Source organism: Helicoverpa zea, chromosome 22, assembly GCF_022581195.2.
Source record: "Helicoverpa zea isolate HzStark_Cry1AcR chromosome 22, ilHelZeax1.1, whole genome shotgun sequence".
Classification (NCBI taxonomy): Eukaryota; Metazoa; Arthropoda; class Insecta; order Lepidoptera; family Noctuidae; genus Helicoverpa; species Helicoverpa zea.
Genome location: NC_061473.1, coordinates 5,292,714 through 5,309,462, shown reverse-complemented (window position 1 = coordinate 5,309,462; position 16,749 = coordinate 5,292,714). Strand labels below are relative to the sequence as shown.

Here is a 16,749-nt window from a genome sequence, read left to right as displayed (position 1 = left end):
TGCTAGACTATCCCAGAGTAACATGTGCTATATTTTATCCCAGTACGGGCAGTAGTTCCCACGGGATGCGGGTGAAATAACGGGAAAACGTCAACCAAGGAGATCAGCTAATAATAAGTCAAAACCTTGAACGAAACCCCAAAGTACCACAACGAATAAATAGGTTGAAAGTCTAGCACAATTTGAATCTCAGCTACATAAATACAGGTTTTGCTTCCGTACTCCAACGTTTTGCTGCTCCAGCCATTGTTCACCAGTGGGCGACTGAATGGGAAGCAATTTTAAACTTAGAATGCCGCCCGCGTCGCCATTTCTGTCTGGATTTCGAATTAAATTCAGAATTTCACGTTTTGAAATATGAATTTCGCGCTTTGTTAGAACGAATGCTGGCTGAATAAGTTTTGTGCTTTGGTCTGCATGTTAGTTTAATATGTTATGCAATAATTTTAGTTTGTGGACGTGAATAATTGCGATAAAATATTAAAAGTTTAAACATAAATATTAGAATAGAATTTGGCATGTATAAAATAAAATTTGCTGAAAAGATTATGTATTGGAACCAACTGCTTAAATAACCCTTTATATATTAACAACCCATTATATATTCTTTATCAAATGAGGGTTTTCTAAAATGGCGTCCACCAGGTGGCAGCACCGAGTCGTCAGGTCCAGGTAACTGTCAAAGTGCTTATCTTTACTATGAATAGTGAACGATTTTAGTGTTTTTTTTTTATTTTATAATTAAAGCACTGCATTATTGTTTTACTATTGAGGTTGAGTAAATAAAAAAAACTAAATCATATTGTGTTAACAAATTTTTCAACAAGCTTTTCCTTAGTACCAGTGACTTTTGCACCCTCTCTCTTAGCTCAATTTTTAGTTCGGAAACCTTATTCTGACCGTAGTCCATAATAAAATCAATAACACTTCCAATATAACAGAATTTCAATAAACAATAAGTTCCAATAACAATAAGTAGTTCCCTACAATTCCATACTATTTGACAGCTGTTTGGACCTGACGCATACGAAGCGCCGCCTGGCGGCAGAAAAAGTATCGAAAACCCTCATTGTCTAGTTACAAAAAATTACACCTTATACCACAGATTACTAAATAAACTCTTTTGCAAAAAAAGCAAAGGAGGCGAGTTGTGATCGGCACTGCTTACTTTAAATTGATTTCGTCACAGCCCAAAGTACTAATACTCCTCTAAATAGTGTTTAATTATGAAAAAGCGATATTATAAAACACATGGGTACAATATCTAAACAATAGAACGCTTTACACTAAAATACCGAAACTCTTAACATTGCCATCAATCATCAGTATAGCCCATCTAGAGCAGGTGAAAATTTTATCAAATACTCAGTTTTTCAAAAATGTTTTGATTTAACAAAAAGGTACATTAATCATTAATGAAAACGGCATTATCATTTTTCTGAAAATCACTTCAAAAACTTTTCAAAACACCGACGAACTTTCTGCCAGCAATTAGTCCAAAACAAGGTTTAACCAATTTCTTAGCAATTGTACAAAATTCAAATTTAGAATACACTCTCACGCATGCTTGGCTAACCCTTCTGATGCTAGAAACATACTACAATCATTAAAACGCTTTGAAATACACGTAAAGTCCTTAAAACTAAGATTTCGCACAGGTGCCCGCTTTTTTTGCAAAAGAGTGTAGTTACTACGCTTATATTAACATTATGTTAAGAGATCAAAAGCCCGCATTTAAAACACGATTACCTATCATCAATAAAATGATGGCCGCAAAAAGACCGATTCAGAGCGTTTATTTCTTGCTAAAACGAACAAATTAAAATGATAAACAATTATGTAGGTATTCTGATTTCTTATCAGAAGATCCGGTAATACAGTCCACTTTTTATCTATTCAATTTATTAATTGTATTTTTATCCTGTTGTGTGTTTTTAGTGGCTATGTGCATCTTGCCACTGGTTACCTACTCACGTATGTTTTGTGAAATTGGGTGTTAAAGTCTACATTTTATGTAGTATGGTAAGGTAAGAGATTTTGCTAAAAACTCATTGGCTGCGTCTAGTGCCATCCCGAGACCTTTGTCATATCGTCTGATCATTTCATCTTCCCAGCTTTTTCCGGGTCGGATTCCAGTCTAACCGAATGCAGCTGAGTACCAGTGCTTTACATGGATCGTCTGCCTACCTGATCTCCATAACCAGTTACTCGGGCAATCTGATACCCTCTTGGTAAGACATGTAGATTTGATTCACTATTATTTTTATCACTGGAGTGCCTAATATTATTTGAGCTAGATACCGAGACTTATAAAAAACTGATGACACATATTCATTATGATGAGTTTACAAAACAATTGCCAACTAGGTCAACGGGTAAACACTTGAACGATGATTGTACTTATTCAATCAAATATACCTATATAATATTATATTTTTATCTACGCCTAATCAGTATGCACACAATTAATTTATCGATATTTTTTTATAAACAAAACATAAGGAAAATGATAAGAGAGATATCATTATTTGTTATAAGGAGAATCATTCAAAAACAAATGAAGGCAAATTTTTTAGAACGTTCCGTAGGTACGTTACGTACGTGAATAAAAACAAGCTTATTATCAGGATTGACAATTAGTACATGGGTATTAATATATTAATTACTATTCATCATCCTCCGAGCCTTTTCCCAACTATGTTGGGGTCGGCTTCCAGTCTAACCGGATTCAGCTGAGTACCAGTGCTTTACAAGAAGCGACTGCCTATCTGACCTCCTCAACCCAGTTACCCGGGCAACCCGATACCCCTTGGTTAGACTGGTGTCAGACTTACTGGCTTCTGACTACCCGTAACGACTGCCAAGGATGTTCAATGACAGCCGGGACCTACAGTTTAACGTGCCATCCGAAACACAGTCATTGGTGTCTAAGATATACTTAGAAAGTACATACAAACTTAGAAAAGTTGCATTGGTACTTGCCTGACCTGGAATCGAACCCGCGCCCTCATACTCGAGAGGTTGGTTCTTTGCCCACTAGGCCACCACGACTTATAAAAAACTGATAGACACATATTCATTATGATGAGTTTACAAAACAATTGCCAACTAGGTCAACGGGTAAACACTTGAACGATGATTGTACTTATTCAATCAAATATACCTATATAATATTATATTTTTATCTACGCCTATATAATCAGTATGCACACAATTAATTTATCGATATTTTTTTATAAACAAAACATAAGGAAAATGATAAGAGAGATATCATTATTTGTTATAAGGAGAATCATTCAAAAACAAATGAAGGCAAATTTTTTAGAACGTTCCGTAGGTACGTTACGTACGTGAATAAAAACAAGCTTTTTAACACAAGCTGAATAAAGCTGAATAAAAACATTAATGTTTTCAAATTTACTCTTGACGATGTTCAATATGGTATTAATAAACTAAAACCTAGAAGTTCAATAGGACCTGACAGTATTCCGGCTTTTATATTGAAACATTTCAAAGAACATTTTTCTGCTCCTTTATGTCACATCTTTAATTTATGTCTAAATACGGGTATATATCCACATCACTGGAAAATTTCACGTGTCACGCCCATACCTAAAACTAGTAACAAATCAGCAGTCGAAGGTTATCGACCTATAGCTATATTATCATCTCCTGCAAAGATATTTGAAAATGTTCTACACAAGTTAATATACTCGCAAGTTGAAAAGCATTTACGTAACAATCAACACGGTTTTAGATGCAAGAGGTCTGTCAATACCAACCTCCAGACAATTACTGAGTACATATCAAAACATCTTGATAAAAAACGCCAGGTAGACGTGCTTTATTTCGATTTTCGTAAAGCCTTCGACAGAGTCAATAATGACATCTTGCTTTTAAAACTTAGTGCCATTGGCTTCTGTCCTAATCTACTCCGACTTCTAGCCGACTATCTCCGGGACCGTCAGCAATTTGTAAGGCTTGGTGTCTACGATTCTCACCCCTACCATACGCGTTCCGGTGTAAGTCAAGGGTCAATACTTGGTCCTCTTCTTTTCCTACTCATGGTCAATGACTTACCATCTGTCCCTAAATTCGCAGAAAGTCTCCTTTACGCGGACGATCTTAAGCTTTACGGTGCGGTTGACTCTCTTTCGGATTGTGAAGCCATGCAAAGAGATATAAATGCCATACACGAGTGGGCGGTCCAGAATAAAATGGAATTCAATTTGTCCAGATGTTGTGTAGTGACTTTTGGTCGAATGCGACATCCAATTTATTTTGAATATACATTAAATGGTACTAAGATATTAAGATCGAATAACATGAAAGACTTGGGTGTCACATTTGACCAGAAGCTTACTTTTCACGACCATATCTCAACGGTTGCCAAGGAATCCTTTAAAAGGTTAGGGTTTGTACTCCGCATTGCTCGTGAATTCAACAATAAACACGTGATAAAGCTTCTGTACAGTGCACTAGTACGAACCAAATTAGAAGCCAGTTCTTCTGTATGGAATCCGCATGAAGCCAAATATGCTCTTCTTTTAGAAAAAGTGCAAAAAGCATTTTTGCGGTTTCTCTACAGAAGAACTTTCGGATACTATCCTTACCTTTACCCTACCAAGTTCCTTTTGGGATGTTTGGGGTATAACATGTTGGCGGTAAGGCGGGAGTGTGACCAGATAGGAACTATGCTCAAAATTTGTAAAGGTTTGACAGATGCACCTGATATCCTTAATGAGCTGATTCGACTATACACGCCGAATAATTATCTCCGCAGCAGAAGGCATCGTCTGTTAGACGTGCCTCCGTGTCGAACCGCAGCCCGCGCTACGGCTCCCATACCGCGCGTGTTGAATACGATCAACAAACTCGTTGAAGCCAACCCGGACTGCGATATATTCGAAGACGATTTTGTTCATATAATGGGCGTATGCCTAAAATTTTGTGAAAACAATTCCTAATTTTATTACTTGTTTATTTTTATATGTGTTTTTTTTATATTATTATTTTATACTTTTGTTGTATTTAACAGTATTTTTAAGCTTGTATTTTAAATTTAATTTTAAGTTCACGATTTATGTAATTGGCTGTTAAAGCCGTGTAAGTCGAATAAATAAATAAATAAAGCTTATTATCAGGATTGACAATTAGTACATGGGTATTAATATATTAATTACTATTCATCATCCTCCGAGCCTTTTCCCAACTATGTTGGGGTCGGCTTCCAGTCTAACCGGATTCAGCTGAGTACCAGTGCTTTACAAGAAGCGACTGCCTATCTGACCTCCTCAACCCAGTTACCCGGGCAACCCGATACCCCTTGGTTAGACTGGTGTCAGACTTACTGGCTTCTGACTACCCGTAACGACTGCCAAGGATGTTCAATGACAGCCGGGACCTACAGTTTAACGTGCCATCCGAAACACAGTCATTGGTGTCTAAGATATACTTAGAAAGTACATACAAACTTAGAAAAGTTGCATTGGTACTTGCCTGACCTGGAATCGAACCCGCGCCCTCATACTCGGGAGGTTGGTTCTTTGCCCACTAGGCCACCACGACTACCTATTAATTACTATTGATATGAGAAAAATTACAGGTGGTCATGTGTGTGGGATAGTACTTACTCGGATTATTGATTAAGAATTAGCAACTCATGTCATTTAATGCGAACAAACTTCCCAACAACATTTCTTTATGGAGGTTTGACGAACCTTTCTCAGTTTCAACAATAATGCTTAGGAAAATACATAAAAATAGGTTAGCGTAGAGTCATTATTAAAAAAATCAGAATCCTGGTAGCCGAGATGAAAATTATTGACTTTTAAAAACATTACTTAAAATCATTTACTTCAATTGAGGAAATATCCCTGGCAAGAAGGTGCGCCCTCGGACCCCACGGCCCCAGAGTTTCAACCCCAAACGGCTCAAACATGTAATTGCCTATAAGGTTACTATATTTGCGCCGCTTGAGGTTCTCTGCTTGTGCAGCGGCGGAGCCAGCACAACATGCAGTTCCGGGAAGGTGAGATGGCGCAAGAGTGTCGACGCATGTCGCGTCCCACACTAAAGTCCTACCCACCTTCCACGGAAATAGCGACATGCCGTCTGGTCTCTTGCCATCGTCACGTGCCAAGCCATTTGGTTCGAGTACGGCTGGCACGCCGACGGCAACAAGAGCGCGACGGATCACGTCGTTTATGTTGGCATGTCGTGGTATGCGGCCGGCACTCCGGCTGCACGACAGCGCCTGGTTGACACTTCCCGGGACCCAAAGGCTGGCTTTTATTTCGCACAGAGGTTGAGCATTGCCATCCAACGTGGCAATGCTGCCAGTCTTTTGGGTACATTACCCAGTGACAGCGATGAGGAGCAATTTTTTGATGCACTGTATTAGTTTTAAGTTGTATATATATATATAAGTTTATTTTATTTTATTTTCAATTAATGTAAATATGTATATTGTGAATAAATAAAATATGTTTCACCTTCAATTGATACTTAAATTGACTTATCGATGCGGAATGATTGTAATTAGCTTATCAATATTTGTTTACAACTTACTACGGTTTGAAGTATGGGTCTCTAAGGGGTCTTTCGTTTATTTAGAAACACATAACCTAGTCCTTCAGCGCTTATTCCAGATTTGTATGGGGTCGGTGCAGGACGTCTTCTTTTTACATCGGTACTCCTCTATTAGTCTGCTTGTAATTACTCTATCTGACGTTATTTTCACAGCGACATTCCTTCTAGCCATCCACCTTTTTTTTGGTCGTCCCCTTCCTTATATCCATCCATATCTGAGGGCACGGCAGTGCCCCAGCCAAGACTCGAGCAAAGCGGGCACGGCCGTACAATCTTTTCTCGAAGCGTTTCGCGGTTATTTCAGCCCCTGTATCTTCCATGTGAACAAAGCTAGGAGTTTAGGTTTTCGATCTTCGTGCTCATGGCCAAGTCAATATAATTGTAAAGTGAACGAAACTATTGATATAGTCACAAAATATTGATTTATTATTACAAATAAAGTTGAACAGCACTTGGCTTCTATGCGATCTCAAAATTTTTTACGGCGGAGGAATTGCGTAGAGGATTGGCTTTTTTTAATTTAATGTTTTTAGTGGGATTATCTTTTAACAACGTGATCCTCATTTGTTTGCATCACATGTCCATGACATGACAACTGGTTTCTATGTTGTTGCATGATTACCGTCGAGATTTTACATTAATATAGATAGACGTTAAAAAAGCACAACTCAAGTATTATAATAAATTGACTTCGTTCATTATCAAATGCATTGATAACGCAAAAAAGCATGAATTTCAGTATTTTTAGAACTTCTGATAATCGGCAAAAGATACGATCAATCAATTTTTATGACCAAGTTGATGACCATTGGCATTATTTTTATAAGTTCACTGATAGTGTTATCTGACTTATCCTCCGAATTACTATAAATACTGTTTCCTTCATAAGGAAGTTACACTCACAGTGAACTCCAAGCTGCTAGCTGTTGTATTTTGAGAACCAAAGTTTTCTATACTTAACTACAAAGGTAAAATATTTTATAATTTTTTATTAATTTATCATCATCTCCCGAGCCTTTTCTCAACTATGTTGGGGTCAGTCCGCCTCAGTCTAATCGGATGCGGCTGATGCGACTGCCTATCTGTCGTCCTCAATCCAGTTACCCAGGCAACCCAATACCTCTTGGTTAGACTGGTGTCAGACTTACTGGCTTTTGACTACCCGTAACGACTGATTGTGATACTGACAGTCTTGTAATTGATGTCTAGGTCTTCTTTCAACAATTTTCTCATGAGTACATTCTGTTGTGTTCCAGATGAAGAGCCTACTATTGATGATGCTGCTGGCCGCTGCAGCTGCCGCGTCATACGTGCACTCTGACACGGCGGAGGCGCCGGAGATGACGGTCACGTACGAGGAGGTGGACGGCAGCACGGTGACTGATGAGCCGGTCACTGCGGTGGCCATGCGCAACAACATCAGCGTCGGCACCATCGGCAATAGCAGATTGCTGGCCAGGTCAGTGACAGTTGTCAACTGGTGTTTGGCTTATACTTTGACATGTGTCTTAGTCTTGGAGTCTCTTCTTCATAAGACCCACTTATTGGAGCCGTGCACCTAGCTTTTGACGTTTCGTAAGAACCTGTTTTTGAAATCAATAATCTGTTTACTTAGAGGTTTACCTTTTGGTTAATTTTGGATGAATTACAAAAAATCCTTACGACTTCGGTTCATGCCAAGTCATGAGATATTATCGAGACGAGTGACCATTAACCAGTATATTGTACATTTGTAGGAGCGCTCACATCCGAGGCGCAGTCGCCGGCGGCAGGTGGGTACAAGACATCACGTACCGCACCAACTCCGCCGTCCGGATAACCGCGATCCGGGTGAGACACGTGGGCACCCTGCAGGGCGCCACCTCGCGCATCACATCCGGAGGAGTGGGGAGCACCTTCGTCACCATCAGGCTGCAGTCCGCTGTCGGCCGCGGATACCACTACACCATCGAAATTTATGGACGCTGAACTGATGCTAAAAGATCTTGAGTATTTTAAGAATAATGGTGCTATTAGTTATAAGAATTGTAATGTTTTTAAATAAATTATGTGTTTAAATTAATTTTATATTTTGATTTATCTCTTCTGACGTAATATGATTCAATAAATGGTTTATTAACTTTAAGTTACAATTATAACATAATATCCTATTTTAACATATACATATATTCCACATATCCTACCTAATCTAAATATTTACAAAAATAATAAAAAAAATAAATGACAAGGAATACATATCCACAACTTATAAGATACGTGAAGGAAAGAGAGGCTGTCTAGCTGTATCTATCCCTTTTTACTGTCTGAATTAAAAACTAATAAAATTGGCATAATTGGCGATCTTAACGCTTCTCTTCCATGCAACCTTTAGAAGAACGGAGGCGAAACGAAAATAATATAGAAAGTAAAGCAAGGCGTATACTTGCTAATATTCTAGTGCTAGTTTACACATCGTTAAAATAAGTAAAGACAAACCTAATATAAGACGTTTACAATACACGTAGGTAAATATAAAGTGAATATTAATGAATGCACAGGTTTATAAAATTTAAAGCTTCCGTTATGAGATATGATGTAATAAAAACTTAATGAAAAAGAAGTGATTTTTTCCTAGTAAATAGCTGATGATTGAGCCTATCTTACCGTAACACGCAATGCATTCCATAACCAAACAGCCAGAACAGTATAAGATTTTTAGAATAAGTTCGTGGAATACATTGCCATCTATAGCCTCAAATTCTGAGACGACGTAAGATATTTTGTATATTATGTGTCATAAAGGAACTTAAAACGTTCTTTGGGATAAGAGGGGTCAGACTCAGAAGGACTTAAAAAAGAGAATGTTGTATAGCAAAGACAGGTTATGAGAAGACCACGAAGATGGCGAAGACTTATTAGAAGCCTAAAAAAGAGAGAAGATTAATAAAGTCCGTTAGCCTCACTTCAGACCCATATTGCCGCCATATCATCTATACTAATATTATAAAGCTGAAGAGTTTGTTTGTTTGTTTGAACGCGCTAATCTCAGGAACTACTGGTCCGATTTGAACAATTCTTTCGGTGTTAGATAGCCCATTTATCGAGGAAGGCTATAGGCTACTTTTTATTTATTTATTTATTTATACTTTATGTACAAAATAGGTACATTGGCGGACTTAATGCCTCAAGGCATTCTCTACCAGTCAACCATCGGGTTAAAGGGAGAAAATAAATAAATAATAAATATATAATAATAAATAATCCGGGTTCGTGCAGAGGTTCCCACGGGATGCGGGTGAAACCGCTGGCAGAAGCTAGTTATAAATAATAGTGATTCATATGTCAAATTTCTTGAAGATTGTAATCTATAAGCACACGAGATTTTTTATTCTCTCCATGACAGGAAAGTAGTGCCATTGAAATTAATGAGGAGCATTACGTCCTGGTTATTTTTTTGCGTCGTCCTAGAACTGCCACTCGATTTTTTATAGACTGGATAAAAAAAATACCTTCACACCGTAAGCCTCATTTTAGTCACATATTTGAGCCAGATCAGTATTAATAACTACGATTTCATCTGCCAAGTCTGCATAGGCAGTTGTTTTGTATGTCTTCAGCGTAAAGGGGCAATGAAGATTATTCGAGATTTAGTAAATAAGTATTGACTTATTTTATTTTATTATTTAGCGAAAACAATGACAAAATATAATTTAATTAACTAAGCTTATAACTACCAATGTGGTTGATACATTTCTGGTAGTCTTGGTAACCCTTGAAGTAAGTGAAATAAGTGGATTCAGGCCAATAGTGAGCGGATATTTTAGCCGCTATTTCGCCTTAGAATAGTAATTGTGCTTGGCAGTGCTATGGTTTTTTTGGTAACTGTCTTCTACACAACCAATCAGCTAAAATACCTACTTGTACTGAACCTTAAACACACCCTACATTATAGTATATTGCTACACTGAATTATATAGCTTAGCACCATATAGTATATCTTAGTGTTATAAAAAATCACAATGGCAAATGCATCGATAATAAAGATGCAAGGATTTGGTGTCAATATTTTCGGGGCTATACCGATGTTATCGCGAAAAGATACGATCAATCTTTATAAGCAAATTCATTGGTATTATTTTTGTAAGTTCACTGATAGTGTTATCTAACTTATCCTCCGAATTACTATAAATACTGTTTCCTTCACGAGGAAGTTACACTCACAGTGAACTCCAAGCTGCTAGCTGTTGTATTTTGAGAACCAAAGTTTTCTATACTTAACTACAAAGGTAAAATATTTTATACATTTTAATTAATTTATCATCATCTCCCGAGCCTTTTCTCAACTATGTTGGGGTCAGTCCGCCTCAGTCTAACCGGATGCGGCTGATGCGATTGCCTATCTGTCGTCCTCAATCCAGTTACCCAGGCAACCCAATACCTCTTGGTTAGACTGGTGTCAGACTTACTGGCTTTTGACTACCCGTAACGACTGATTGTGATACTGACAGTCTTGTAATTGATATCTAGGTTTTCTTTTAACAATTTTCTCATGAGTACATTCTGTTGTGTTCCAGATGAAGAGCCTACTATTAGTGATGCTGCTGGCCGCTGCAGCCGCCGCGTCATACGTGCACACTGACACGGCGGAGGCGCCGGAGATGACGGTCACGTACGAGGAGGTGGACGGCAGCACGGTGACTGATGAGCCGGTCACTGCGGTCGCCTTGCGCAACAACATCAGCGTCGGCACCATCGGGAACAGCAGGCTGCTGGCCAGGTCAGTACTAGCAACTGTTTGGCTTATACTTCGAAATGCATCTTAGTATTGGAGCCTCTTCTCCAAACGACTGACTCTTTGGAGCCTTGTACCTAGCTTTTGACAATTCTAAAGAACCTGTAATAATGTCTTTGCCTTACGAGTTAGGGGTATTTTTGAAGCCAATTAATCTGTTTCATCATCATCATCATCATCATCTCAGCCATAGACTTCCACTGCTGAACATAGGCCTCCCCCTTAGATCTCCACAGATACCTGTTTGATTCTGTTTACTTCGAAGTTTATCTTTTGGTAGTTTTTAGTCTATTTTGAATGACTTATAAAAAATCTTTGCAACTTCTGTCCATGCAAGTCATGAGATATGATGGAGATGAGTGACTATTAACCAGTATTGTGTGTAATTTGCAGGAGCGCTCACATCCGAGGCGCAGTCGCCGGCGGCAGGTGGGTACAAGACATCACGTACCGCACCAACTCCGCCGTCCGGATAACCGCGATCCGGGTGAGACACGTGGGCACCCTGCAGGGCGCCACCTCGCGCATCACATCCGGAGGAGTGGGGAGCACCTTCGTCACCATAAGGCTGCAGTCCGCTGTCGGCCGCGGATACCACTACACCATCGAAATTTATGGACGCTAAACTGATGCTATAAGAGCTTGACTTATTTTAAGAATAATGGTGCTATTAATTTTAAGAATTGTAACGTTTATAAATAAATTAAAGATTTAGATGAATTTCATATTTTTATTAATCCCTTCTGACGTAAGATTTTGTGATAAACAATAATGGCGTCCACGGCCGATTTCGGCCACGGCGGCTGTTCTCACTTAAGGAGATCAGCCAGCTGCGCAGGACATTATAGTGCACGAGCATTTGCGCAGACACAGATGCACTCCCTATTCCTTCCCTCTCATAACCCGATGGGACGACAATCCGATACGACCGGAAAGAGATCAGGCGCAGGACCGACATTTACGTGCTCTCCGATGCACGGGTGAATCAATCACCAACTTCCAGACTACGGGCTGCTTTGTGAAAGTTTTAGAAAACCCACAAAGCGATTTCGGCCCGACCCGGGAATCGAACCCGAGACCTCGAGCGCAGCAGCCGCGCTTGCGACCACTAGGCCAACGAGGCAGTCATAAAATCAATAAGTGGAAAGGAATAAATATCCACAACTTATATAAGATACATGAAGGAAAGAGAGGCTGCCTTAGCTGTATCAATGCATACAGTTTGAACTTAAAAACGAATAAAAAAGATAGAGAGTAAAGCAAGTATAGACAAACCTAATATAAAAAATATACAATACACTTAGGTATCACTACATAGTACAAAACAAAGTCACTTTTTCTGTCCCTATGTCCCTTTGTACTTTTAAATCTTCAAAACTACGCAACGGATATTGATGCGGTTTTTTCCAATAGATAGAGTGATTAAAGAGGAAGGTTTATATGTATAATAATATACATTAAATAGTGGAGAAACACTGTTATCCCGTGCGAAGCCGGGGCGTGTCGCTAGTATTTTATAAAGTAAAAAATAAAGCAAAGTTAATGTCAATAAATACACATGTTTATAAAAAATTAAAGAACATAGCTAATGATTGAGCCTGTCTTACCGTGACGGGCATTGCATTCCATGACCGAACAACCAGAACCGTAAAAGTTTCATAGAATAAGTTCGTGGAATAGTTCGCCATCTCTGGCTTCAAATTTATTTAGACAACGGTAGATATTTTATGTGTTTCATGAATGAACTTGAAACGAGAGAAAGGGGTTAGACTCAAGGATTAAAGAGAATGTTGTACAGCGAAGATTGGGTATGAGTATTCCAGGAAAGATCTATTACAAAGCCACTTGAGTTCAACAATATGCAGAAACATGATTAATCATTATTATTTTTGCTCAGGATTTTCTATTCATTTATTTATTCTTGAACATATTAATTACATTTTAAAATATTCAATATATAAAAAAAAAAAACAAAACAAAAAACACAGGATAATTATGACTGTAATAGTAACATTTGAAGTTGCTTTAGTTTATCTAATTGTGCCCCGGTGAAATCCGTTTAACTTACATTAGCGTTATCAAGAACTGGGAGCAGAAGGGATTGTGCAGTTTTACATAGTGGCGGTTAGGAGAAAATTTTACGGCCTACTCAGGGACCCCAAGAAAGAGTAATCTATGAACACACCAAGATTTTTGACTCTCTTTTTGATAGTAATGGTAGTGCCACTTAAAAAGGTGTATGAGAGTTGCGTCCTACTTAGTTTTTGGGTCAATACCAAATTGCTAATTACAAAAGCCCTCTTGAAAGATTTACCTTAATATCGAAGCCTCACTTCAGGTAAATATTTCAGCCAGATCAGTATTAGACAGCGATGTCATCTAAGTCCACATAGGCAGTTGTTTTGTAGGTCTTGAGCGTTAAGGTAGAATGAATGAAGATGGAATAAATAAATATTGACTTATGATATTGTGTTATATATCCCATAATATATGCATATTTAACCAGCAATGTGGGTTATACATTTCTGGTAGGCTTGTTAACCCCTTTAAGTTATCTAGATCATGCGGAGTGGGTTCATGTCAATATTGAGGCTGCTACTAGCCGTTGGACTATTATTTTTTATAAGTAGGTAAGTAAGATATTTTTGTCTTCTACGTAACCAAAAGCACTAAGTTATAGTGCACTTACATACTACAATCTCGTAGTACATATATACGCTAAGATAAACTTAAAATATTATTAAAAAGAAACATGAGCAAAATACATGAAGCACCTTTGACTTTAATTTCGGGGCTTTCGATATAATCGCCAAAAGATACGATCAATCACTTTTTATGATTATTTTGGTAAGTTCACTGATAGTGTTATCTGACTTATCCTCCGAATTACTATAAATACTGTTTCCTTCATAAGGAAGTTACACTCACAGTGAACTCCAAGCTGCTAGCTGTTGTATTTTGAGAACTAAAGTTTTCTATACTTAACTACAAAGGTAAAATATTTTCTAAATTTTTATTAATTTAGAAAAGGTTTAGGTGGTCTTGTTGTCACAAATTGTCCCGGAATTGATATCATCATCATCTCCCGAGCCTTTCCCAACTATGTTGGGGTCGGCTTCCAGTCTTCCAGTCGGGCAACCCAATACCCCTTGGTTAGACTGGTGTCAGACTTACTGGCTTCTAGTCTGAAGACCAAAACCGACTCGTAACGACTGATAGTGATACTGACAGTCCTAGAATTGATATCCAAGACTTTTACCAACAATTTTCTCATCAGTACACTATGTTGTCTTCCAGATGAAGAGCCTACTAGTGTTCATGCTGCTGGCCGCTGCAGCCGCCGCGTCATACGTGCACACCGACACGGCGGAGGCGCCGGAGATGACGGTCACGTACGAGGAGGTGGACGGCAGCACGGTGACTGATGAGCCGGTCACTGCGGTGGCCTTGCGCAACAACATCAGCGTTGGTACCATCGGGAACAGCAGACTGCTGGCCAGGTCGGTAACAGCTGTCAACTGATATTCGGCTCATACTCCGAAATGCATCTCAGTACTGGAGTCTCTTCTCTATACGGCCTACTCATAAGAATCGTCCACCTATACTTCGGCCGTTCAGAGAATGCGTTCCTGACACCTATCAGTTAGTCACGACTAGTGATGGGCACAACATAACACTGAGTTCGTTACCGTTCCTTCAAAATGAACCGCCGCATTATTTTAAGATTATTTTCGTTTTAAATTGGCGGAATCATTTGTTTTATATTTTAGTTATTTAAGTGGAAACCAAAAAAAGGTAATATTCATATAATAAAATTGTTTTATTTATTCTTTGTTACAAGTACATTGAATTGAATGTGCGAACAGAATATTAATCAGACTCCGATTTGCTTGAGGAGGTGGTGTCTTCATCATCATCTTCGCCTACATGTATAATTATATTATTATCAATAACAGAATCAATCCTGATATCTCGGTCTAACAAAAGCCGGGTAATCAAATAAAAACAGATCGAAAACACTTGAAAAACGTGGTCTATGCGCACGAAACGACAACGGACGACTGTTTTAGCGTCACAAAATGGCGGCCCATAACGCCATTTGGGGTTACCATTTTTAATCTAAGTATAAAAATGCGGTTTGGTCATAGTTTTATTTTTATATTTCATAAACGTTATAATTAAGTCTTATAGTCCATTATTTTCCAATTCTTAAAAAGAAAATCAAAACGTATTATTTTATATTATAACTGTATAAGAACAGATTACGATACTTGCCTGTTATTTTTAGCACAGCACTACAAAATATAAACCGCTGACATAACCTTGTAATAGCGCAGTATAGATTTAGAAAAATATTGTTTACCAAGTTATTTGACACTCAGTTTGGCACAAAATTATAACATTCATTGATTATTGATATAATAATGTTGTTTTAATGCTCCTCAATTGTTAAAACGGTAAACAACCAGCAAAAATATTTTTATCGTAACTGCAACGCCATTGCAAAGTTACGTCGTCAGTTCAATCGCGACGTGTCAGGAACGCATTCTCTGAATGGCCGAACTATAGCTTTTGACGTTTCAAAAGAACCTGTAATAAAGTCTTTGATTTACGAGTTAGGGGTATTTTTGGAGCCAATTAATCTGTTTACTTCGAAGTTTACCTTTTGGTATATTTTGGTTAATTTTGAATGACTTATAAAATGTCTTTGCGACTTCTGTTCATGATAGTCATGATATAGAGGTACGATCAAGATGAGTGACAACTGACCATTATCATGTAACATTTGTAGGAGCGCTCACATCCGAGGCGCAGTCGCCGGCGGCAGGTGGGTACAAGACATCACGTACCGCACCAACTCCGCCGTCCGGATAACCGCGATCCGGGTGAGACACGTGGGCACCCTGCAGGGCGCCACCTCGCGCATCACATCCGGAGGAGTGGGGAGCACCTTCGTCACCATCAGGCTGCAGTCCGCTGTCGGCCGCGGATACCACTACACCATCGAAATTTATGGACGCTGAACTGATCCTGAACTGTCGTCAAACTTGACGATTTTATAATGGTGCTATTAATTTTAAGAATTGTTATATAAAGGCTTTAAAATTTTAAATAAATGTATGGTTTAAATGTATTTCATTCTTTGATTTACTCCTTTTGATCTAAAGTTGTGTGTTGGTGTGCTTGTAACCCCTACTCAAGGGAACCAACAGGACTTGATCGTCAGATGTTGGAATGAAAACTCAAAACGATGAACTTCTTACAAGTTGCAAACTTTGTGAACACATCTAAAATGTTACGTCAATTGAATGTGACAGGTTCCATCATTCTTGTATCTTGTATTGTACTATTATTGTACGGACGACGTACTTTTTGAATTGAAGTTT

At 38.5% G+C, this 16,749-nt stretch overlaps 4 protein-coding genes across 4 annotated transcripts in view; 3 read left to right on the top strand and 1 right to left on the bottom strand.

Moving 5' to 3' along the window:
- LOC124641125 (calbindin-32) overlaps positions 1-16,749 on the bottom strand; it is a 154,632-nt gene that overhangs the window by 12,410 nt on the left and 125,473 nt on the right. The gene's annotated exons all lie outside the window — the stretch shown is intronic.
- Positions 7,491-8,653, top strand: LOC124641129. The gene is made up of 3 exons (XM_047179112.1): positions 7,491-7,559; positions 7,848-8,050; positions 8,328-8,653. Exons 2-3 carry the CDS (start codon positions 7,848-7,850, stop codon positions 8,557-8,559), a joined length of 435 nt encoding a protein of 144 aa, XP_047035068.1. The 5' UTR covers positions 7,491-7,559; the 3' UTR covers positions 8,560-8,653.
- On the top strand, positions 10,717-12,082 carry LOC124641127. The gene is made up of 3 exons (XM_047179110.1): positions 10,717-10,856; positions 11,145-11,347; positions 11,756-12,082. Exons 2-3 carry the CDS (start codon positions 11,145-11,147, stop codon positions 11,985-11,987), a joined length of 435 nt encoding a protein of 144 aa, XP_047035066.1. The 5' UTR covers positions 10,717-10,856; the 3' UTR covers positions 11,988-12,082.
- LOC124641128 lies at positions 14,268-16,496 on the top strand. Its single transcript, XM_047179111.1, has 3 exons — positions 14,268-14,355; positions 14,660-14,862; positions 16,155-16,496. Exons 2-3 carry the CDS (start codon positions 14,660-14,662, stop codon positions 16,384-16,386), a joined length of 435 nt encoding a protein of 144 aa, XP_047035067.1. The 5' UTR covers positions 14,268-14,355; the 3' UTR covers positions 16,387-16,496.